The sequence below is a fragment of the Piliocolobus tephrosceles genome, chromosome 5 (assembly GCF_002776525.5).
Source record: "Piliocolobus tephrosceles isolate RC106 chromosome 5, ASM277652v3, whole genome shotgun sequence".
NCBI lineage: Eukaryota > Metazoa > Chordata > Mammalia > Primates > Cercopithecidae > Piliocolobus > Piliocolobus tephrosceles.
This window is the reverse complement of record NC_045438.1, coordinates 5467859-5493669: the sequence shown is the minus strand read 5'-3', so window position 1 is coordinate 5493669 and position 25811 is coordinate 5467859. Positions and strand designations below refer to the sequence as shown.

The following is a 25811-nucleotide window of genomic DNA, read 5'->3' as shown; positions in this document are numbered from 1 at the left end:
GGTTTCCTATTTATCAGTGATTGAAGTTTCTGGAAATGTGAGTAAATAGAAATTACAAATAGATCAACCCAAAATGTGTAATCAAATGTAATTATTTGCTTCCCATGTTAGTATAAATGTTGTTACAGTTTACTTTTAGCTCTGCGTGCCATTTAATTTTTTTTAAAGTTGACATATGGTTTTCAAAGTTATATATTTTCTGATTTGTAATATTTTGATGCACCCAATTAATACTGAAAGACATATTGCTAAAATCATCATACTTTGAGTTATATATGGAAACCCACATTTTTAGTTCTTCAGAATTTGGGAAAATAATCAAGAAGCCTTTTTATTTGAAATATTAATTACCTGGTGATGTGGTTTGGCTGTGCCCTCACCCAAATCTCATCTGGAATTGTAGTTTCCTTAATCCCCACATGTCATGGGAGAGAACAGTGGGAGATAATTGAATCATGGGCAGTTACCCCCATGATGTTCTCGTGATAGTGAGTGAGTTCTCATGAGAGCTTATGGTTTTATAAGGGGCTTTTCCCCCTTTGCTTTACACTTCTCCTTCCTGCTGCCATGTGAAGAAAGATGTGTTTGTTTCGCCTTCCAGCATGATTTTAAGTTCCTGAGGCTTCTCCAGCTATGCTGAACTGTGAATCAATTAAACCTCTTTTCTTTATAAATTATCCAGTCTTGGGTATGTCTTTATTAGCAGTGTGAAAACGGACTACTACACTTGGTATTTTTGGTGGTTTTGATTTTGTAAAATTTAGTGTCAAAGCCATCTTTTGACTTCTCTAATTGCCATCATCTTTATTTTATTTTATTTTTACCTGGAATGCATGTTTGCTTGTTTTTCTTCTTTTTTCTCTTTCTTTCTTTCCTTTCTCTCTCTCTGTCTCTCTCTTTCTCTCTTCCTTTCTTTCTTTGTCAGAGTCTTGCTCTGTCACCCAGGCTGGGGTGCAGTGGCATGATCTCAGCTCACTGCTGCAACCTCTGCCTCCAGGGCTCAAGCAATTCTCCTGCCTCAGTCTCCGAGCAGCTGAGATTACAGGCGCCCACCACAACATCCGGCTAATTTTTGTATTTTTAATAGAGATAGGTTTTCACCATGTTGCCCAGGCTGGTCTTGCACTCCTGAGCTCAAGTGATCTGCCTGCCTAGGCCTCTGAAAGTGCTGGGATTACAGATGTGAGCCACCTCGCCCAGCCTGCTTGTTTTTTTTTTTTTTTTTTTTTAAATGTAAACATGATTAGCAAACAATTGTCATCTAAGGATAAATAAAAGTGGATTCTATCTATCACTGTTCTATTTATTTTGCACTTACACTTTTTCTTATTTTATGTGGAGTCGTCAAAATTGAAATTTCACTTCACAACATCGCAGATTGTTAACTGAAAAGACAACACAGGTGAATTGCATGTGCTTTCTGATACAAGAATCAAGAAAAAATTCTACATGCAATATCATATTCATTAAATCGTGCTCACTATTTGTCTGCGGAAATGATAAGAAACTATCTCCTGTTCTTTAAAAGAATCTGGAGAATGACTCGGCAATTTCCTGGTACTAGCCCCTCCACTCTACAAAGTAGAGAAAGTAAAACCCAGGCAATTCTGAAAGCATTTAGTGATAAACACATTCACAGAGTGATGGATGTTGCCTGGTGAAATTTCCCAACAGGTGTCCCCAAGGGGATGGTATTGATCCCCTTAGTCTCTTTCTGGCATAGAAAGTATCTGGTGTACTTGCTTGTATTTGTGAACAGACATCTGCTTGTCCCAGGGTGCTGATATAACATTGTCGTTTTCTGCATGTTGTGATCTGAAACACCAGGGAAGTCCTGCTGAGACAACAGAGGGATTGTGATTACTGTCTCCTTCTTCAACCTGCTCCTCCTTAGCCAACCCCCCAACTCTCTTCTTTACACTGCCCTTCTGAAGGAGCCAGTGCTAAATTATAATCTTGCTGAAGTCCAACTTTATTATGCCTCTTAAGATTTTAGACCATGGCTTAGGCTGGGATATTCTCTTCCCTCACATATTCTAAAGGACAATTTTCCTTGTACAAATGTGAGAAATTTATAAAATATGATACTCTATTGCTAATATTCATTTCACATATTTGATGAACTGCTTCTGAGGTGGGAACATGCATATTTCACAATGATTTCAGGTAATTCTGATGCAAGTGGCTCAGCTTCAAAAAGCACTGCTCTAATCCTTGGGTTGGGTATAGCCAATAATCTCTTCTCTTGACCTAATGTTTACTTACTTATTATGTTATTCTATTGTTATTTATCCTCTGCAGGCACCCAAAAGTAATGTTATGGAAAGAACAGCATTTACTCAGTTCTTCCATTTGATAAATAGCCCAGCAAAGATGATATATTGGGTTCAAAAGCTTTCAAACAGAGTGAGGAATGAGAAATAAATGCATTGTACACACCGTCTTGGAACCACAGCCTTGAGTTAATAGACAGAGTTATCCATTCCACTCAGTGACACAGTACCAAACTAGTAATTTAAACAAAACTGATTTGTTTAGCTTGGGGAAATTACATGAGTTCTGAAAAGAGTTATTGATTTCAATATTGTATTTTTAAAGCAGTGTATTTCATCAAAATTGCTAATGATTACTAGATACTATTGTGGTATACCAGCAAAGTGATTAAAATCAGCATATGAACACCTAATTTTATAACATGCAAAAAAAATTGGAAGGCTAAGAAAAAATAAAAGCTATAATCCTAAATATTAATGGAGGAGGGATTCTAAGTAAAGGAGCCATTTAGAGTGTATTTCACAACTGAGCAATGACGGAGAAGTACACTGAGAAGAAAAACAGGTTTGAAGTCAGCTATTGATTACAAAAAATTCAGGACAAATTTGTGAAAAATCATGTGTGCTGCCCTAAATTTTAGATAATTTAATTGCTTTTGTGTTGTTCATGACAGTAGATTAAAATATGCCTAAAAATTCACTCTATAAGACATTTAATTTTAATTACTTGCCCTGTTATAGGAATATTAGGACTGAAAGCCATCTGATTTGGCCCATTCATCTCAAATGAGCACTGATAAGACAATGAGCAGTTAATTTCCTTCATCTTATAGGCTACACATTACATTCTGAAATTAAATGCTCGATAAAATGTCATATCTTGTCACATAATTTATTTTCTGAAGTAATAGACACTTCTGAAGTAATAGCCCCAAAACTACTAGGAAAATGTGTGGCAAATAGAATATATTAACTGAAATTTTAAAAGTAAAGAAGAGTTTGCTTAGCCCTCAAACATGCTTAATTTATTATAAGGGTTTAGGGTTCACACTTGGAATATCTTATTCTGTTTACACCTGTAGAGTGTGTCTTTTTGTAGACACTTCATTTCAAAGAAGCAGCTGCATAATTCTCTGGATTTGAGGGTAGAAGGAGAGATCTGCTTGCAAAATTACATTCTACCTATGACCAGAAACTTTAGGAAGCTGTTTTAGAGTGTAATATGGAACCCAAGTTATTTCTCCCCAAAATAGGACATGTGTATATGTCCGTATGTATGCATCCACTTGTGTGAGTTCTGTAGAAGTAAACTTGAAAATAAAGTACATATAATTTACATATACACAGACTTATAAAGTAAAAATTATTTTTCATTTGGTGTATTTGTGTGTATTAGTACATTTGATCTTTATATGATCCCTTTGAAGTAAGTTTTATTATTCAAAATCTCTCTCACCTTTGAGTTCCTCTGTTCCCCTTTAAAAAAATAAAAAGCACACAAAACGCCCTCAAAAGCAAAAGATAAAAAATCGCTTCACACTTACTCTCCAAACAGCTTCTCTACTAGCTGCTACTTCATCATCTCTAAAGTTCAATCAACTTTTTGCGACATGCGAAGCAAAAGCCAATCTGTTACTGTATCAGTTAGTTTTTGCTTCAAATTTTAGTGACTTTAAACAATATTTATTAGGACACTATTCTATGGGTCACCAATTTAAGCCAGGTTTGGCTAAGCTGAGCTTCACCAAGGTTCACTCCTGAGGCTGTAGTCAACTGGCAGGTCAGCTAGAAATTGGTTATTTAAAAATGGCTTTGTTTACATCACATACATGTCTGGCAGTGGGGTCTTTCTGGCTAGCACTTTTCAATAGCTAGCCAGACCAACTGGATATCAGCTGAAGTAATGGGCTTAACATGTCTACAGCAAGCTAGCCTGGTCTTAGCCTCCTGGTGATGGTCTCAAGGTATCCAGAATCAGCAACAGAGGTGAAACCTCAATGCATGAGTTCTTTCCAAGCCTCTGCTTGTATGGTTGCTAATAGCTAAGTTCAGAGGCAAGATAGGAGAGTATTACCCAAAAGCACAGATAGAAGATGCATGAATCATTAGGGGCCAATATTATAACAATCTACCACAATCACCCTGTGTATATCCTCAAAATGTTCTTGAATCACTCCTTTCTTTTCTGTCTTCCCTGTCATAGCCTAATCCAAGTCTTCATTTTACCATTTGGTCTTCCTAACTTTCCTCCTCCACAATCCACTTACTTTTTATGATATTTTTCTTCCTAAACTCCTCAATGATTTGTTATTGTCAGTTATGATAAAGTTGTACACATTTCTTAGCTTGATCAAGTCCTCTCAAGTTCTGACCTTAACTCATGGTCTTTCATGTCTCATGATGATCCTCTTCTCCAACTGGACCCAAATACTAACTCCTCCAACCAGGTGTACTTTTTCTTGCCACTGTGCCTCTGTACATTCTATTCCCTCTGTGTGGAATGTATTTTCCCCACAGTTCCACCTGTGAATGCAAACAAATCCTTCATGGCTGATTAAATGTGACATTTTCTGTGAAGTCTTCTGCCTGCCCTTCATCTACTCTTGTTTCTGTGTTCCTAGAGGACTTTGTACACACCATCACGTTGTGCTTAACAGGTTGTATTCTAAAATATCAACCTCCTCCATTAGACTGAGTATTGAAAATGAAATAAAATGTCTTATTTATATTTGAATCACCAGGTCATGATAAATTATTTTTGGTTGATGAATGTAAGGATGAAGGGTGCCACCAATTTCCATTCACTTTTGTAACAAATATTTAATAGGTATCCACTACGTGCCAGCTGCTATTTAACACACACATTTAATATTAAATTTGACTTGCAACTTATATTTTTGCCATTTACTATGTGTGCTTATTACAACAGTATGTGTAAGGAGCAGTTCTTGAATACACATACGGCAATAAATTATTTACTTTTGTACACGGACTAATATAATCTGTTTTCTTTCTTCACTATTGCAAACAAACAAGTAGTCTTACATTAATCTAAAAAAGAGCATTAGACTATCTTTTATTGGAAATGGAAAGAAATGAAAGTTATATAATAACAAAGGTTATTGAAGACACTAGAATTTAAGGCTTAACAAAATAACTTTCAATAAAAAATAGTAATTTTACATTAATTTAAAGAAGTGAATATTGAAATATTTTAGATGTATTTTCTCTATATTTTAACAGTAACATTATAATAAACATATATTTTCCAAGCTTTAACATGTTTTATGATTAGAATAACTTTTTCTTTCCATGCAAGACCTTCCCATTTGTCACCAGGAAATACTTATTCTTCCTTTCAATAACATTAGTACCTATCACTCTCCTCATTTCCAACTACATGCTACCTTCCTGACCCTGATCCCTGACCAACAGGAATTCATTTCCTGGAATTTCCCTAAATTAATTTATTTTTTACATTGGTATGCAGTTAGAGAAAAACGAATGGTTCTGCCAACACAGAAATTGGACCCATCAACTTGGTCTCCTAGATCATAACCAACTGAATATATTTTATTTATCTTTCTCTCTTTTTAAATTGACTCCCTTGATCCTCTCAGTCTTTTATTGATCCTTCCTTTTCTTCATCTCTCTTCTTCATTTTCCATTTCCCCTGTTACTTCTCTATTATTCTACATGCAATAAGGAAAACCATATGGCACAACCAAGATTGCAAGAGGAAGAAATTAGACTTGAGGAAGGAACGTAGACCTAATCCATTGATGTTTATAGGATAACAACAAAACTGATAGTTCATATTTTAAGAATAAGCCAGGGAAATTTGTCCAAATTTTATCAATTTCTTCCACAGCAAAGCCTTGGACTAAGTAGTAATTCTTATCTGGTAAGAACATAGCAGATTCTTAATTTTTAAAAATAATCTGGCTGGGTGCAGTGGTTCATGACTGTAATCCCAGTACTTTGGGAGGCCAAGCCGGGTGGATCACTTGAGGTTAGGAGGTCAAAACCAGCCTGGCCAAAAGGATGAAACCCCGTCTCTACTAAAAATACTAAATTAGCTGGGTGCGGTGGTGTGTGCCTGTAGTCCCAGCTACTTGGGAGGCTGAAGCAGGAGAATCGCTTGAACCCAGGAAGCAGAGGTTTCAGTGAGCTGAGATGTCACCACTGCATTCCAGCTTGGGCAGCAGAGCGAGACTCCGTTGCAAAAAAAAGTCTGACCTTTCTTATTTAAAAAAAATTACTTTATTGAGACAAAATTCACACAGAAGTCATCATTATAACCATCTTGAAGAGTACAATTCTGTGGCTTTTAGTATCATCATAATATTGTACAATCATCATCACTATCCAGAACATTTTTGTCATCCAAAAAAGAAACCTCATACACATTAGGGAGTCACACCTCATTTCCACTACTTCTAACCCCTGGCAAACCCATTAATCTATTCTGTCTCTATGGATTTGCTTATTCTGGACATTACATGTAAATGGATCATACAATATGTAGCCTTTTATATCTGGCTTATTTCACTTGACATGATGTTTTTCGGTTCATACATATTGAAGCATGTATCATTGCTTCACTGTTTTGTTTCATTTTATTTTTTTGAGACAAGGTCTTGCTCTGTTGCCCAGGCTAGAGTGCAATGGCTGTGATCTCAGCTCAGCCACCTGAGTAGCTGGGATTACAGGCATGCACCACCATGCCTGGCTAATTTTTGTATGTTTCAGTAGAGATGGGGTTTTGACACGTTGCCCAGGCTGGTCTCAAACTCCCGAGCTCAAGCAATCCACCAGCCTCTGCTTCACTGTTTTTTAATGACTGCATAAGATTCCCTTGTATGTATATACCACATTGTGTTTATGTATATAACAGGTGATGAACATTTGGGTTGTGTTAACTTTTTAACTTTTATGCATAATGTTGTTATAAACAGTTTTACACAAGCTTTGTGTATGAGCTTATGTTTCAATTCTCTTGAGTATCTATCTACCTAGGAACAGAGTTACTGAATCATATGTTTAACTTTTTGAGGAACTGCGAAACTATTTTCCACAGTGGTGGTGTCATTTTACATTCCTACCAGCAATGTATGAAGGTCCCAATTTCTCCACAACCTCACTATGATTTTAAAAAATTATAGTGGGTGTGAAGTGATATCTTATTGTGGTTCTGATTTGCATTTTCCTAATGAAAATGATATTGAGCATTTTGTGTGCTTATTAGCCATTTATAGATCTTATCTGGAGAAATGTCTATTTGAATCTTTTACATGTTTTTACATTGGGCTATTGTCTTTTGATTGTTGAGTTGTAAGAGTTATTTATAAATTCTGATAGACGATTTTCAAATATTTTTCCACTGTGTGTTGTCTTTTCATTTTCTTGATAGTGTTTTTGATGCACGCATTTTGGTGGAGTTCAGTTTATTTTTTTTATTACTTATACTTTTTGTATCACATTCAATAAACCTTTGCCTTATCCCAGGTGATGAAGACTTACACCAAGGTTTTATTCCAAGAGTTGTACAGTTTTAGCTCTTGTACTTAGGTCTTTGAACCATATTTATTTTTGCATACAGTGTGAAGTAGGGTTCCAAACTTATTATTTTAGATGTGATTATCTAATTGAAAAGGCTATATATCCTTTTCCATTGAATGGTGTTAGTACTTCTGTCAAAAAACAGTATTTGTTGCTTCATGTATTTTGGGGCTCTGTTGTTAGGTCCATAACCTCATTTTACTTTTTTTTTTTTTTTTTTTTTTTTTGATGCGGAGTCTCTCTCTGTTGCCCAGGCTGGAGTGCAGTGGCCGGATCTCGGCTCACTGCAAGCTCCGCCTCCCAGGTTCAAGCCATTCTCCTGCCTCAGCCTCCCGAGGAGCTGGGACTACAGGTGCCTGCCGCCACGCCTGGCTAATTTTTTTGTATTTTTAGTAGAGTTGGGGTTTCACCGTGTTAGCCAGGATGGTCTCCATCTCCTGACCTCGTGATCCACCCACCTCGGCCTCCCAAAGTGCTGGGATTACAGGCTTGAGCCACCGCGCCCGGCCTTTACTTTTATTTGAAAGAAACAAAATGAAAGTCATTAACAGAAAGCAAAGTACTTGCTGTATTTATAAAATAATTTTGGTGAACAGAAAAACAAATTAGGAGAGACATGAACTTTCACAGAAGAAAATTTCATAGTATATGATTACTCCAGATAATATTATGCCCAGAAATAACCTAGGCAAGGAGAAGGATGTTCCTCAAAATTCTTCTGCAATGAAAGACCAAAAATTTTTTCATTGCTTATGTGAGCTAAAAGAGATCTAAAGTTTCAGAATAAAAAGATTAGATATGTTTTATTGAAGGCTTATTCTGTTTCAGGCATTGTACTAGTTTCCTATTTATAATGTTTCATTTGATGCTTATATCAACTCTATAATGTGATGTCTTATGTCAGCAGGACCTGAGTCAAGCATTTTTTTACAAAAGTAATTTAAAGAAAGTGTTGCCAGGAGAAACAGGAAAGGGAGCAGGGGTAGCAGGACAGAGGAGGGGAAGAAGCCAAACACGGATGGGATTTTAGGAATGGTCTGGTGGGAGACGCTTTCAGCCCGATTCCATAGAGGAGCTCTGGGTTTAAGTTGTACCTCAGATTTATCCAACATGAGGTCAAGGTTCTTAACCATCAGTCATTGGCTAAGTGCTAGCCAGGGGCACCTAGGCTGTCTCTGCCTATGAGCAGTGGTGATCTGGTAGCTAAGGGCAGTCCCTCCAAAGAAAAGTCCCAGGAGCTCTCAGGTGGTGGTCTTGGTGCTGGTATTGGAATCCAAAGGAGGCAAAAACGGGGTGAGGAGTGCTCAGAAATGTGGAAGAAATCCAAGGGGATCTGAGCAGAACACCCACAAAACCTACTATAGATATGTACTATTTTTTCCAATTTTGAGAGAAGGAAACAGGCACAGAAAGGTTAAATGTCCAGAAGCACAAAGAGAATGAGTGCAAATGTACCTGCCTCCAAATTCTTTTTCCTTTCCCCTTTACTCTTGTGCCTCCAGTCATGAAGACACTGTAATTTGGGAACTTCAAAGAATCTTCTCTTTCAGGCATCATGTGTTTTTTTTTCCCCTTAAAACAGAATAAACTTTTTCAGGTATTTTTTACTTACATTCTGTCAAACTGTAAGCAGAATTTTGTTCATTATTGTATTCATGGGCATTTTTTCCCCTGGGAGACAGTTGATAGCTTACAACAATTTTTTAAAGAGTATGTAAAACATAAAAATCTTACAAATCTCTATTTTAAAAGATCATTCTCCATTTTTATCTATTTTCCTGCCTAGGACTTTATGAGGTGTTTATCACTAATGCTTTTCTAAAACACTAGTCTCATAAGCTCAGATTTGTTATAATAATTACAAATAGCAAATTAGGATATTGACAGCTTTTCGCCATCCTCTGCTTTCACCACATACCATACATTTGAGAAGGATGGCATTGATTCTTCTTTAAACATTTGGTATAAATCACTCGTGAAGGGCCTTTTTTATGTTGGAAGTTTTTTGATTACTGATTACATTTATTTACTTGCTATAGGCCTATTTAGACTTCCTATTTTTGAATAGAAGCACAAATAACTTTCACATCATTTTGTTAGGCAAACAGATTTACTTAAAATTAAGGCAAAAAGTTCACTTAGGGCCTTAAGTGATCATGGTTTTTGTTTCCATTGATCTGTTCAATTGGATAATTGCCAGATTTTCACGTAGTGTCTGTATGACTTGCGCGCGCACGCGCGCACACACACACACAGACACACACACACACAAACACGTTATCATGTGGTCAGTATTTTTAAAAAAGAAATTCCAGTAATTTTCCTGAACATTTTTCTTCTTATCATTTCATATAAGTAGACACAGTTAACCACTAGGACTCCCTTTACAGAATGAATCTGAGGGTATCTCTGTAAAGAGGCAATATTCTCAACTTTAGTACTGTACAGCTAAGCCCTCTGGCCTGAGCAGGCTCTGAGGCTTTCAGAGGACTGGGTAGAGAAAACTGGCAAAGTTGTCCTGAGGCACTGGAGGGGTGTACCCTCTTTAGGATTTTTAGGAGTGTGGAGGGGTGAATAGCCCCATCCTGGATCTAGCTGCTGGAGGTACCAGGTAAGGTGAAAACCTTTGACAAAGAGTTGCTGCCTTTCCCAACAAGTGGTACTAAAAATGGGGGAGATTCAAATCCACTCATAAGCTTAGCTGCTTTTGCTGTATTACTTAGACTGCATCACTCCTTCCCATAATTCACCCTTCAGTCACCCACCACCTTGGATCCCCATTTTGTTTGTTCTATGTTAAATTTCAATGTAATGTAGTTTAATATTGTCAAAGTCGAAGGTTGATTTCTCTCTCTAGTGCTGCAAGAGAGGATGACAGGCTGTAGGTTGTGATGAAGCAATGTGAGTCAAAGCAGAATCCTTGCTTTTTTTGGAGAGCACTGGGCATATAAAGACTCCGGATGTATTTGTCAAAAGAACAGAGGGTGGAAGGAAAGGAAGATGATCTGGCAGTCAGGTAACACCAACCCCAAGTCTCCACTGACCGCTCCCACCTAAAGAGAGCACAGATTATAGTTTGCCCCCATGAGATTGCCATTTTGGGTTGGAAGATTGTCGCAATTTCATTTTTCACTTAAACAAACAAACTTCTGTTGCCCTACTGCTAGGTATGAGATGAGTAATCGTCAGGGACGCGTTTAAATTACAAAATAAAGGTAAACGGGAGAGAAAGAATCTTTCCTCGGGGTTGAGGCCAGATCCTCCAGGGCTGGGAGACCCAGGAGTGCGGGCCGCTGTGCGTCCACAAGCAGAGGGCGGTGATGAGATGGGATCTTTCCTCAAATGCTGAGAAGAGCCCTCACCAATCCCTCGGACGGTTCCCGGAATAAAAAGCCCGGCCCCTGCTGTGCAAAGACTCCGGGATACTTTTTCCCTGTTTCGGGGGTGCAGAGTCCAGGCCGCGCGGCCGGGTGCCCCAATAGTGTACCTTGAAAGCAGGGATGGGGCCAGTTACTGCTGCACTTTCCCTGCAGAAGAGAGTGAGCTTCCCAGGATCTTTCTGGGAGCTCTGAGTGTGAAAACGGTCCTCCGACCAGCCCAGGTTGAGAGAACGGGAGGGAGGGGGAAGCTGTGGGGGGTCCAGGGCGTGACGGGCGCAGGTGAGAAAGTGAGTTCCGAGGGAGCATCTGCCCGGACCGCAGACAGGTGGAGAAACGCAGCCCCACCGCGCCCGCCGCGGCCCCCGGGCGGTCTAGGCTGTGCCTGTGCGCGGCGTCCCTTCTCCGCCGAGCCGCGGCACTCCGGGGCGTGCGGCCTCCTTCCCCGCCCCTGCGGCCCCGGGTCCCAGCCCCGCCCCGCCCCGCCCCGGGCTGGGGCTCCGCTGGGGAAGCGGCCGAGCCGCGCGCGCGGCGGTGTCCGGCGGCCGGGAGGATGGCCAAGGTCCCGGAGCTAGAAGACACCTTCCTGCAGGCGCAGCCTGCGCCCCGGCTGTCCCCGGGGATCCAGGAAGACTGCTGTGTGCAGCTCCTGGGCAAGGGCTTGCTGGTCTATCCGGAGGAAAGAGTGTACCTGGCGGCCGAAGCGCAACCCGGGGGCGAGCAGGGCGGCGGGGAGCAAGGCGAAGACCTGGAGCTGCCGGGGGCAGTGAAATCAGGTGAGTGCTCTGCCGCATCCGAGCTGGGAAGGGGACGAGAACGTGTGCTAAGAAGGGCACCCAATAATAATAACGCATCCCAAACATAAGGCAGAGGTAGAATGTTCTGTCCAAATCTTTGTATTTCCTCAGTAAAATGTCAAGTAGAGACTGTCAACTCTAAGGGATTTTGCATAACTCCCCTTTCCTCCCCTCCGCCACCACCCCAGTAGGCTACTGCTTTGAAGTTAAGGTACACTTAGAGGCTACTTAGTTGATTTTATATTCTGTTTTTCTTTATCATCCCTTCAACTGGCAATCAGAAATGCACTTAAACAATGGTAACTTTTCCTCTGAAGAAGACGATGCCGACAACCACGACAGCAAAACCAAAGCAGCGGATCAATACCTGTCTCAGAAGAAAACCATCACGCAGATTGTGAAGGATAAAAAGAAGCAGACACAGCTCACGCTGCAGTGGTGAGACTCGCCCGCAGGGTACACTGAAGCACCTGTTGACGTTTGAACAGCTAGCGTCTTCAGGATCTTTGTTTTTCACAATTTACTTCTTCCTCAAACTTTTTGGGAAAGTTTAAAAAACCAATTAGAATTTAACCCAGATTTTTTTTCACTGAATTTTTAGTATAGAGACTGATACAAGTGCTGATGAAGGATTTGCATTACAAATAAAAACCACATTACGTTGTTCCTTATTGACTAAAACCATATTTTCTTCAAATGTAAGCATTAATGAACGTTTTTTATGATGTATTGGCTTAACATGCAATCAGTTCAGTCCTTACATGTTTGTTATTTGATAGTTTTTGAGTTTATAAAATACGATTCTTAAAAACAACTTAAAACAAGGAAGGATCTTGACACTGCCTTTATTCATAAGAGGGCAAATTAAAAATAGTGTATACTCTATAAGACGAAATGTGTTTGAAGTAGAAGACATAGAAAAATCGCTTAAGATATCACTACTAATTTAAATAGATGTTCAACTATTTTTATAGCATCTGTCATATATGATTATAATAATAAAATATTACAAATTGGTTTTGTGGAAAATATTTTAAAACCAAGAATTTATCAGTAGGATTTCCACATAAAGTGAACATTTTGTAATACCTATCTAAAAGAAAGAGGGCTCTAAAGTAAAAACATTATATTAAACTTCCCTACATAGTAGGAAGAAATAGGAGCATACATTTCCTCACAAATTCCATGTAAAAAGCAAACTAATAAAAAGGATTACATATTTACTGATTAGTTACATAACCTAATTTTATGTAGAGTATGACCTAAGGAGCCTTAGAAAAATACAATATAAAGAACTAGTAAATTTTATTTTTATTATTTATTTAAAGATTAAATTACAATTTACATGTAGTAGTTTTTTTGTGATTATATGCTTGAACCCTTTCAAATATTTGAAATATAAGCCAAGTATTCATCTAAAGTTGGAGTTTAACTATTGAAGTTGACGTCGTGTTTACTAGTTATGAATATACTAGAGCAGTTAAGTAATTGAGTTAAATATCAGGGATATTTAGGATACAACTATTTGCAGCAGGATAACTGGGGCAAAAGTATTTTGATTTCAGATATATTATTGAGCTGTTTTGAATGATAACTCTCATTTTTTCCATTTAAATTGAGTGTGTGGAAAATACATGTTTCTTTTATGAATAAATGTATACATAAATATGGATACGTTAAGATCAAAGAAAAAGTTGTACCCCAAATGAACATCATACTTATGTCTAGGATGATTCAATATTTTGAAGACAAGGACAGTGCCTACTACAACTATCTCAAAATAGCAAAATGAAATGTGAACATTGTGTACATGTAATTAAAATATAATTTTTAAATAGGTAAACATTTCTTATAAAAGTTTTCAAAGTTTTGAAATTATCACACATCATTTTTGTTTGAATTTTTCACATTCTGTTCTAAAAATGAATATTATACATTTTTAAAAAGTGAGTTTACTCATATTTTGAGAATTTTTTTAAGGTTATAGATTATTTCAGGGATGTTAAAAACTAGAACTGAAAATCAAAGTGAAAAAGGTGGCTGATTAATTCCAGTTTTCTCTATCAACTAGTATGTCATCTGATTTTATGTACATATATTGATTTCATATTTTGAAACACTAGATCTTAGTTTTTTTTTTTCTTCATTTAAAAAAATGGGTGACTGATATTTTACCTGTTCAGGGAATACTTTCTTTAGCCTTTATCTTATATACATTAGGATATTTTAAATCAAGTCTTTGAAGGGTTTCATCCAATTTTAACCTGCAGACTCTATATTACATCATTTCTGCATTATAATAAATATTATCTTGCTATACATAAAATTGGTATAAGTAAATTTTAGTCAAAATCACCTACTGAACTGTTAGGAAAACTGGGAATGGAATCTAAAAGTTTAATTTGTACATTGCTGTTTAGAAAGTTGTAACACAAATATGTATTTATTACATTTATATAAGTTATGCTTAGTTGCAAATTAAATGGAATTATTCCAAATTTTCAAAGGTTATATAGTTATTTTTATAATATAAAGTTGGAGGTGTATATGTTATGTTTGGAGATATCTATAGAGAATTACATTATCTTTTAAGCGTATAGGATGTTTTAGATAATTATAGTACTGATCACAGTAGTAAAAAGTATAGGAATAGAAATATATCAATGTCATTTGAGACTTAAGTAAAATGGTTGATTCTCCTGTGTTTTGCAAGTAAATGCATCATTGTCCTTCCCTAATTATTCAGGGCTCAGAACTAGGTTTTAAATGAAAGTGAGAGAATGTAAGCATTTGCCAGCCTGAAGCTTGGCAGCCCTTTAGTACTAAGAATGTTTTTTAAAATACCCATCATCTTCAATTTCACCATTCATATTTATATGTCACAGAGCAAATCATGATGAACCATGAGGTTTATTATTTATTTATTTATTTATTTATTTATTTATTTATTTATTTATTTGAGACGGAGTCTCGCTCTGTCGCCCAGGCTGGAGTGCAGTGGCCGGATCTCAGCTCACTGCAAGCTCCGCCTCCCGGGTTCCCGCCATTCTCCTGCCTCAGCCTCCCGAGTAGCTGGGACTACAGGCGCCCGCCACCTCGCCCGGCTAGTTTTTTGTATTTTTTAGTAGAGACGGGGTTTCACCGTGTTAGCCAGGATGGTCTCGATCTCCTGACCTCGTGATCTGCCCGTCTCGGCCTTCCAAAGTGCTGGGATTACAGGCTTGAGCCACTGCGCCCGGCCTGAACCATGAGGTTTATATAGAAGACCTAATATTTGTGATGTGGACCAGGCATGGTTTTATGTTGACCATGGTATTTTAACTGTACTAGCAGATTTTTCACTGGGGTTTTTGTACTTCTAACATTAATCCTTATAATTTGATTTTTAAAAATATCCAGAATAAAGGAAGTCTACTTATGTCTACTCATTACCTCATTTGTATAGAGTCCGCATTGAGAATGGGTAATAAGTCAATGAGAAAGTTGAAAGAAAAATAAATAAAATATTTGACCTAATTTTTGTTCCTTTTTCTTAGGCTTGAAGAGAATTACATTGTATGTGAAGGAGTTTGCTTACCACGGTGCATTCTTTATGCACACTACTTAGATTTCTGTAGGAAAGAGAAATTAGAGCCAGCCTGTGCGGCCACCTTTGGAAAGGTAAACGACACATATTGGCTATAGTGACTTATAACTAAAGTCATGTCAGGCAGATAGCATGAAAACAAATTCATCTGTGTAAGTTCTCTTAGAGAATATTGAGACATTTGTTTTGCAGGCAGAAATTGTCTTAAGGACTCTGTTTGGAATTGCTATATGTTTATAACTTGATTTTGAATATTAGAACCCTAACTATTAGAAGATCTAATGTGAATTTAAGTCAAGCTTCGTTTAAGCAGTAGCATTTCCCTTCAAAGAGGGATGCATTAAAGTGTATAGTGGCCTGTGTTAAGAAGCAAAATTAAATGGAAGTGACAAGTCTCTTGCTAATGCAATTAGTGGTTAGTGGTTATCCTTATTTAGCTAGTCCAAATATATGAGTTTTTAAATAGGTTTTAAAATGTATTAAAAGTTCTCCTAAATCTCCATTTCTATATTTACATCCCAAACCCCAAGATTTTATGATGGGATGGGTTAGAATTCTCTCATTTAAAAATAATTCTTTCTACTCAACTAGTATGGTTAGGATGGGAATCTGTATAACTGACATTACTATGCTTATATATATATAGAGAGAGAGAGACATCATTTTAAGAATCAATATCAATCTCCTAAGAAAGCCTTGTTCTTTAAGATTCATGTCATACTGTGTTTGAGAACCTAGGATATCCCAGAAAAACTTTAGGAAGCTTGGGTCTCAAATACTGTCTTTTACAAATTGAAATCCAGATTCTAACCTGTAGAGGGACTCATTGTCCAGAAAATAATGAATACTATGGTCCAGCTTCTCATTTAAAAAAATAATAGTTTATTTTAACCTATCTATTTACAGAGCGAGTGTGATATTATACATTGTAATGAGGTAATCTAGGTTCTAGCCTAGACTGGACTAATTTATTGTGAGACCTTCTGAAAAGTGCTTAATCTCTTTAAAATTCTGTTTACTCATTCTATTAAATGAGGAGTTTGGATAAGACAACTTCTAATATCCATATCAACATTACCATTTTGTGAGTCCACCTTATGGGAATAATTCTTAACTGTTTGGCAGTCATGAAGCACCTTGAAAACCTGCTAAAACTATAGACCCAGCCTCCAATAAATTAACACATACATAGTTTGCCATCGAGCTCTCTAAAGTTCATGTATGGATCTTCAAATATTGAGTTTGAAATGGTTTTCCGCAGAAGACTTTTTAAACAATTTTTCATCAGATCCTAATTTTAGCAAATTTAGAGAAAGGAACATACAAACCAAAAATTTTATAACATTACAATGGAGATACAGTAAGGCAGAGAAAGTTTTATATGTCCTTTTGGGTTGGGAATAGATTTTAAATTCTGGGTACATCTCTGTATGGAATTATATGAAGAGGCCCAAATCTTCTCACTCCATACATTAATCAAGTAATAATTGCTTTGGTAGTACCATCCAGCAAAAGCAGATATTAGTATCATCTGCCTTGGAAATCGAGACAAGGTCAGTAGAGCACTTCAATAAAAAAAGTATCTCCCTGCCTCTGCTGATGTATTGCTTATCAATATGTGTAAGTTATTACTTTTTCCAGACTAAGTATTCACTCACAGTTCATTCAGAGGTCAACATTTACTTTCCCCAAGTAATTGGCTATGAGTGGCTCGCATTAGAACCATATACTTTCTAAAACCTAAAGTAATCGTTTTTCTTTTTAGACAATTCGCCAGAAGTTTCCCCTCCTAACAACAAGGCGGCTTGGAACAAGAGGCCATTCAAAGTAAGATACTAATGAACATATGTCAGATTCTGCTCTTGCGCATGAAGACTGACATAAATGTAAAATAAGTATTGTCTTTGTCAGTACAAAGAGAACCAGGCATTCTCTTGATGAAACAGACTTTTATCAACTGTGAGAACTTAAAAAAAAAAAACAAAAAGTAGATTTTAGAATAATGTTTAAAAGGCAAATTTTACATATGAAAATCATAATATATTATTATTTCTGCTGAAATAATTTAAATGAGTCATTTTCATAATCTTGAAGTCATTACTGAAGGCACCAGTGTCACGAAGGAGGAATGTATGAGACTAACTATAGTGAACCAAGCAGATTCCACAAGGCTCCCAAAGAGCAAGGCCCAAACCAGGGGTTAAAGAGCTTCGAGCAGGAAGGAAGTGCCTTAGCAAGCTTCGGGTTCTTCCTCTAGTTTTCTTTCCCAGAAAATAATTTCTTGATATCTTCTTCTTTTCTCTTCAAGACAAATGACATACACAAATGACCTGTTTGGTCATCTCTTAATGTAAATACAAACATAAAATAAGCTGTCACACATTATCTTTAAATTTTCCTCTGTGTTGGGGCAGTCTCTGGAGAACTCCCAGGTACAGTTTCTCATTCAACAGCTCTTTTCTCTGTGTGCTGTGTTTTCAGTTTCTCCTTTCCTTCTGCCTAAAAGCATGTCCAGATCTCCTTCATGCTGAGAAGGAAAAAAGCTCCAACCTTCATGATTGCTCTAGTATTTCCCCCTTTAAATTGTTGCTGCCCTTACCACTGATCACATCCCTCTGACCTAGTCCATTTCTCTACCTGGGCAAAAATCCAATGGCTGGTTTTTACTGTTACCCATCTTCCTTGGCTCCTGCCTAGCATTTGAACCAACTGATAATGCCCTCTTAAAATAAATAAATACAGAAAACTACTTCTCTAGCTTCTCTGTCATAGTATTATCCAGGCCCTCTTCCCTCTTCTACTGCTCTTTTTCTAGCTTGTCCGCTGCCTCCTTCTGCCCTGACATCACATCCAGCACTGACAAATGAAAGTATAATGTGGCCACATATTCAATTCAAAAAATTCTTGAAGCCACATTTAAAAAGTGAAAAGGAAAAAGCAAAGTTAATTTTAATGTTTTATGTAATCCAATTTATTCAAAACATTATTATCTCACTATGGAATCAATATAAAAATCATTAATCGGATATTTTACATTCTTCCTTCTGTACTACGTTTTTGAAATCTAGTGTGTATTTTACACTTACATTACATCTCACTTTAGACTAGCCACATTTCCTGTGCTTACACCCACATATGGCCAGTGGCTTTATTGCTTTATTGGATAGCTCAGCTTTAGACACTTGCCAAAAAATAGGTCCTACTTTTTGAATTCTTTTGAATATGCCTCTCCTCATTGCTACTTTCATAGCCCGGCCTTGACTCTGTCTTTCTTGTCCATTCATGCAATTTTTTCAGACTGACCTTTTAAAGTTCAGATTCAATCATATCTCTTCTATGTTCAAAACCTCTGCTGGCTCATAATTTCTATTATTAATGACACACTTTCCTCAACTTGACATTCAAGGTCCGTCAGGATTTAGTCCAAGTTCATTTTACTATGTCACCTATTTCTCACTTTCTAGCATGTAGCCTATGTGCTCACCAAACAATCATCCCAGTAACCTTTGATTCACTCCAACTGTCAGTCTTTTGTTTAAGTTTATGCTGTCTTCCCCTGGAGAATGCCTTTCCCCCTATATGTGTGTTGAAATTTTACCCATTTGAAAGAATGTCTCTTGAACTTCTTCCTTTAGATCTTTTCTGAGTCCACTGATTTATTGTAGGCTCCTTCTCTGCACCCTATGGCAGTTTGTTGGTACCTATCTTAATGTGAAATTAACTTATCTCCTCCTCTAAACAGATAATACATATTTTGAGGACAGAAACTTTGTCTCATTCGCTTTTATATCCTTTCTGTTGGCCAATACATGATAGAGTACCAATGAATACTTATTTAATTGATTGCAATTAATGTTAACATTATCGTGGCCTGGAAAGAGGAAATAAAATGTCAGATTCAAAAAGGCAAAACTGGTCCCTTCTTTCTAACCAAGTCAACTTTATTTCAAAGTTTGATCAGTTTAACTGACTGGTGTCTACTCAATTTGATTCCTACTGAATTGTGTAGGTTGGGGAAAGATCAGATAGTGTTTAAAGTAAATAGGGGGAAAAGAGGCAAAGCAATGAAGAGAAACCCTCTTGACAGGATCTACAAGAGGGTGGGCTGGCAGGCTGCAGGGAAAGTCAATTAATCCTAGAAGGAGCCTTCAGGATTAGGGATGAATCATTAACCCTGTCCTTTGTGTCACAGTGGGGCTCTAGTACTTAGGTTGATGTAACAACATGGGGTGACTTTGGGCAATTTATTCAAATCCAAGAGCCATAGATGTGCCCAACAGCAAGGCATTAACAATTTGAATTTTTTTTCCTGCTGTGCTGATATGCCATTTGATTTTTGTGACATGACTTTTTTGATATCTTTATATCATAGAGAAAAATTAATTTTCCATATTTAAACTACATATGGTAAAAAAATATAGCAAAATGTAGTTCGTATATCTTGTAAATAATAATTTTTTTGGATATAATTATTCTTAGCTAGGTATGTTTCTGCCTTTATTTCCAAGAAATATGCTTAGCTTTTATCTTGGAAGATAGAATATCAAAAGGCAGTATAGCCTAATGGTTAGGGACATAAGCTTTAAAGTTGGACAACTTTAAACATGAATCTGATGTTTCCATGTAGAGCTGTGTGACACCAGCTTTCCAGCTGGTGATTTATTGTAGGATTATTCAGCTTTTCACCAGTAAAGTAGATATGCAGTACCTTATAGGATTGTTGTGAGAGTTAAATGAGATAAAGTACAGGAATGAACATAGGAGTGAATATACTTCCAACCCCACTATCCTTAATCATGAAAGATTAATGACTCAATCTAAAAACATCTGCAATACAATTAAAAGTTATTATTTATTGAGTACTACACACACACACAGATACATGCACTCATCTCTAATCCTTGCAATAATGATAGAAGCTAGGAATTCCTGTATTACAAATGAGTAAATTGCATTTCAAAAGTTATTGGCTTGCCCAAGGCCACACAGATAATACACAATAACAGTGTTGGCATTTGAATCAAAGTTTACCTGATTCTAAAGTTTATGTTTTATCTACTGGTAAAAGTTGGGAAGCCTACTACCTTTTTTCCAATATCAATCGTATCAACAAATAATTGTTTAATTGAATGTTTGATTTCTGATATATAAGTTTTATTAAGTTTTTTTTTTTTTTTTACAGATTTAACAGTTCTTAAACTTTATTAATACATTAGATTCTTCTTCAGAGAACAAACACTTTACCACGCCACAATCATAAGGTGCTTACTTTAGAGGTGTTTGTGTTTCATCTAACAGCAAATTTGTAGCACAAACACAATTTTATTTTCTGCCTTTTAATGTTAGTTCTAAACATTTCTTGGTTACATATTATCTTTGGAAACATTTCTAATGGCTGTTTATTATTTCATAAACACATTTTATAAAAAATATTTTTATGTCTATGGAAATACAAACAATTGAATGAAAAACAGAAATATAAAGTAAGTATACCTTAGAAAATCAGGGAATCATAATTTCTCCAAATTTTACTAGTAATTTTGCAAAATGTATTTTATTGTTACTGTAGTGTTTAATACAGTACTTTTAGCATAGTATTACTAAACATTCATTGAATTATTTAAAAAATATAAATAAATGTGATATTTATTTTAACTTCCTTGGATTGCATACTAACATATACAAACATTGTGAAACTGTTCTGATGATGATTACTTAAAAAATGAGTTTTCAATTTGTGCCAAATTATTATAGGATAGCTAGAGTATGTCCAGTCATCTCACTGGGGACTATCAGACAGAATTTATTTTAGATTATGATTGACTCAAAAAGTTCTCCTGTACTCTGGGCATGAGATAGCACCTCCTTTTTAAAAATTGTTCTTAGATGTCTTTAAGGTTCATGAAGCAATGTCACTCTCCAAATTTTACTGGTCCCTATATAAAACCCAAAGTTTGAAAAACACTAATCTATGTGACAAAGAGACGATTAGTAGGGCCTAAAAATCTTGAATGAATGTGGTGTCTATTTTCAAGTTCTATTTTCCTAAGTTTTGAAATAACTGGCTATTAATTACAGTAATGTCTTCACAACTCTTACATTTGTGCATGTGCTACTTCTTTCCCTCACTAAAAGTGAAAGATGAAAAAGTTTGACTGTATAAAATGAGCCCAGAATTTATTCAATTGAATGGAAGAGATAAAATATTTAAAACAGGTACATTAAAACAAAAAAATAGGCCAGATGTGGTGGCTCACTCCTGTAATCCCAGCACTTTGGGAGCCGAGGCAGGAGGATCATGAAGTCAAGAGATTAAGACCATCCTGGCCAACATGGTGAAACCCTGTCTCTACTAAAAATATAAAAATTAGCTGGGTGTGATGGTGCGCACCTGTAGTCCCAGCTACTCAGGAAGCTGAGGCAGGAGAATCACTTGAACCTGAGAGGCGGAGCTTGCAGTGAGCTGAGATCGGACCACTGCACTCCAGCCTGGAGACAGAGACAGACTCCATCTCAAAACAAAACAAAACAAAAATAAAAAAATAATAAAACAAGAAAATCTAAACACACAGGATCACTATGTAGGCCCAGATTTCATCCAGTGTCAACATTAGGAACAATTAAAAATGGAATAATTTGTTTTCAGTGGCAAGTTCAATGTTCCACGTGGGAGGCCACTGCTCTGATGGTTATGGAAAAAAAATCTCTGAAGATGAACCTGAGGGCTCAGGAAGCCTCACTCTAGCGCACCTAACGAGTGCTTTAGGGACAAAGCCAGTCAGTTTGCAGGCAGATTAGCAGCTCAGCTCTCTATCCAGTTCCTTCACACTTACCATCCCCTGCCAGCCAAGAAAACCAGCAACCCCAACAGTGGACACTCTACATTCCCAATACCAAGATAAAAACTGATTTTACTTTCATGTTTCTTCTTTTCTTCCCTTTAATTTTGCTACCAACCCCAAAAATACATACCTGGTTTTATTATCTGTAATATTTTTTAATTCAGGTTTTAAATAAATAAAAATGAAACAAAGTTCTGTAAGTATAATAAGGAAGAATAATTCATGCATCTTTTATGGTTATGAATGCATTGAGAATAATCAGTCTATTCCTACTGACATTAATGTACAAAGTGTGATGCTAAAGAGTTTTTGAGATGCAAAGAATTGTAAAATAGGGTGCCTGCTGGCAAAGAACTTTCACTATTCATCTTAATTGTTTAATAAGCATTTTACTGAGGGTCCCGTTACTAACTAGGCCCTCGTATACAATGATAAGCAAAAACCTTGTATCCTCCCCTTGCTCAGAATGGCTTGGCTAAGTAAGGGAGAACATAATGGAGCCCACAAATAGATTTTACCCACATGGTAGACTGTTTGATTTTAAGTTACATTTTAATTTTTTGTAGACTTTGATCAGCCAAATCTTGGTTTTCAGACATGATAGACAAAAGCTATTATCTTATTTATTAGTAGTGATTTAGTGGGTTAATAAAACTGATATGGCAGCTGCTCTTATCGTAGCAAGTTATTGCAAGTCCCTGAACAGCTTAATCCCATCATTTCCTTATCAGTTATCATTTGTGTAGTGTAAACTAACATCAGGGCTACTAGCTTAGTGGGAACATATGTTTCAGGAATTCTATATAAAGACTGAAATGGAAAAGAAGAAATATAGATGCAGGTACAAATTGCTCAGCAAATGAAGAAAAGTATTAGACACGAGGTAAATATTTTAGTAGTAAAAAAGAACAGCAATAATTTCATTTGTCATATTAAAAGTCTGTTATATTTTAATAACATGTTCATATTAAAATGTGGCTACAAGCATTAATTATTATTCTTTATTCATAAATTTTAAATCAGATCTGTCATTTGACATAAGATTGAGGAAAGTTGCTAATAAATGAACACACTTTTCTTAGATAATCATAGAAGCTGCTTTTGTGACACATTTTCTTGGAAAAATTAGCTAATCATCCCCAGGATTTTTTGAGCATTTATCATATATTTTCTTTAATAGAAATGGATAATAATCATATAGGGAGAAGGAACTGTGAAATGTTTGGGAATCTTTATTCAGAGTAACCTACAGGATAAGCATTAGGTAGTGTTACATAAATTTAAACAACTATTTCTTCCACAGTGAGACAAACCTCACTTTTTATTTAACATACACCAGCATATCTTCATGTTATATTACAGTATGCATGGTAAATACTCCCTAGCAAGATTTATTTTAGGGTCGTCTATTAACCACAAAATAATGCTATAAAATATTGCAAGTGAGATGAAAAATTTATGTACACTTTGCATGAACTGTCTCTCCCCAGTTTTATGAGGTTTATCTTTAGTGACTAGGAAGACAGAAAGCTGCTCATTTATTATCTCTTCTCTGTTCTCAAAGACACTAAATCATTCGGATGACAACATGTACCTAGTTAGACTTAAAGGAAGATTAAAGGGAAAAGGTTATTTTGTTGGCTCCAGAAGAAACAGGGTATGAAATGTGCTAAAGCATTACAGTGGTCATTGCAAAATACTGAGGTTTGTATTGCTAGCAACAGTCTTTCCACCAAAGTACACCAATTTCATGCCCTTTATATATATTGTTTAGGTACGCAACTTTTGTTCAATCTCAGTGTTTTACTGATGACCTGGAAATGCAGTGTCAGAAGGTGGTTATTGAAAACACTCAGCTTTAAGAAAATTTGTTTTATTGATTTCTAAATTCCTAGAGGAACAGATTGATTTAACCAGTAAATGTGTGAGGGTTTTTCTTCATAGTAATTTTTCATGAAGAATATAGTGAAGGGAAAGATAAAATTCTCATCCTCTAAATCTTAGAGTTTAGTATGGGAGGTAAGCCATGTATCATTAGAGATATGCCAATGATACAAGGACAAAGTTGTATAGGGTAAATGACCAAGAGAGGAGTTCAGGGAGTTCAGGAGTTTTCCCTGAGATACCAAGCAAAGCTTCCTGTGTTAAAAATATGCCTTAAAGTATGATTCCAGAAACGAGGACCTGATGGAAGAAGGGCTGTCCCAATGGAGAGTTAAAAAAACCAAAGGCAACACTATGGCTATGGCAAGCTATTTATGAAAAGCCAGTCATCCTGATAGTAATGGTCAAGTTTATATAGTACTTGTGATAGGGATAAAGGAGTTAGTAGACTTCCTTACATCATGTTAGATAAGAGATTCTTTAATTTCTACCAAATTTTAAATTGTGGTGATATGTTTAAGTATACGATATTATACGAATTCTCTTAATGGGCAAAATTTTATGGTTTTGTGACACATTGTTATTTTTAATTTTTCAAGTTATTCATTCATTTATCTAACAAATGTTTATTAATTTCCTATTATAGGGAGCTTACATTCTGGGAGTTTATATGTGGAATGTCAAATATGAAACATCCAGATCAGTGGTGTGGGTCTTAATAATTCATATTAGTTATCTATGCTTACATTACTCCTGCCAAACAAGAATAAAGAGTGTGTGTGCGTGAAGGCAGACATATTTGAACTACATTTCACTAGAACTTTCTAATTGTAAATAAAATTGCAATACAAAAGAGAGTATCTTTTGCATCTTGAGTGTGGAGGCAATATGGTTTGTGGAATCATGGGTTTAAATTTTGCCTTCAAACCTGTAACATTTTTAAACAAATCACATAATTTTTGAACGTCTGTTTTGGATTGGGGATATTGCTCTACTTGCAGGCTGCTGTGAAAATTTGAGATCATGTATACATACAATTCTTTGCATGTAATAGATGTTCAAAAATGGTAACTATTTCTATCATGACTCATTATCACCTGCTTCAATGGTAGCAAATATTAATTTGGTATTACAATTCTCTTTCTGCGTTATTTGTTCCCTCAATAGACTGTCAACTCCTCCAGAGACTCTCCTCCACCTCTCTTTGAATCCTCAGCACATAGCACACAGTAAGCACTGAATATATGTAGGAAAAAAAAGAGTGTGCTCTTTCACTGGTTCTCTATCTCCTGTCATGTATATAAGATTGTATTGATAGTATATGCTCAGCTACATCAACATATCATTGCTAATAGGAAAAGGATATGCCGTTTCTCTCTTGTAGAGCCGAATGTCGCTGACCAAGTCATTTTCTTCAGGTGTCAGTTTGTGTGTGGGTTTATGGTGTTATTTACATTTGACTTATACATAAAATACATACATTACTTAAA

The 25811-nt window shown here is 36.4% G+C and overlaps 1 protein-coding gene across 1 annotated transcript in view; it reads left to right on the top strand.

Annotated features, from left to right (window-relative positions):
• The first annotated feature begins 11708 nt into the window (after positions 1-11708).
• RFX6 (regulatory factor X6) overlaps positions 11709-25811 on the top strand; it is a 56084-nt gene continuing 41981 nt past the window's right edge. The window contains exons 1-4 of the mRNA XM_023219083.3: positions 11709-11988; positions 12291-12447; positions 15546-15669; positions 17361-17422. Coding sequence (XP_023074851.1) covers positions 11766-11988; positions 12291-12447; positions 15546-15669; positions 17361-17422 — 566 coding nt within the window. The 5' untranslated portion in view covers positions 11709-11765. The remainder of the gene's footprint in view (positions 11989-12290; positions 12448-15545; positions 15670-17360; positions 17423-25811) is intronic.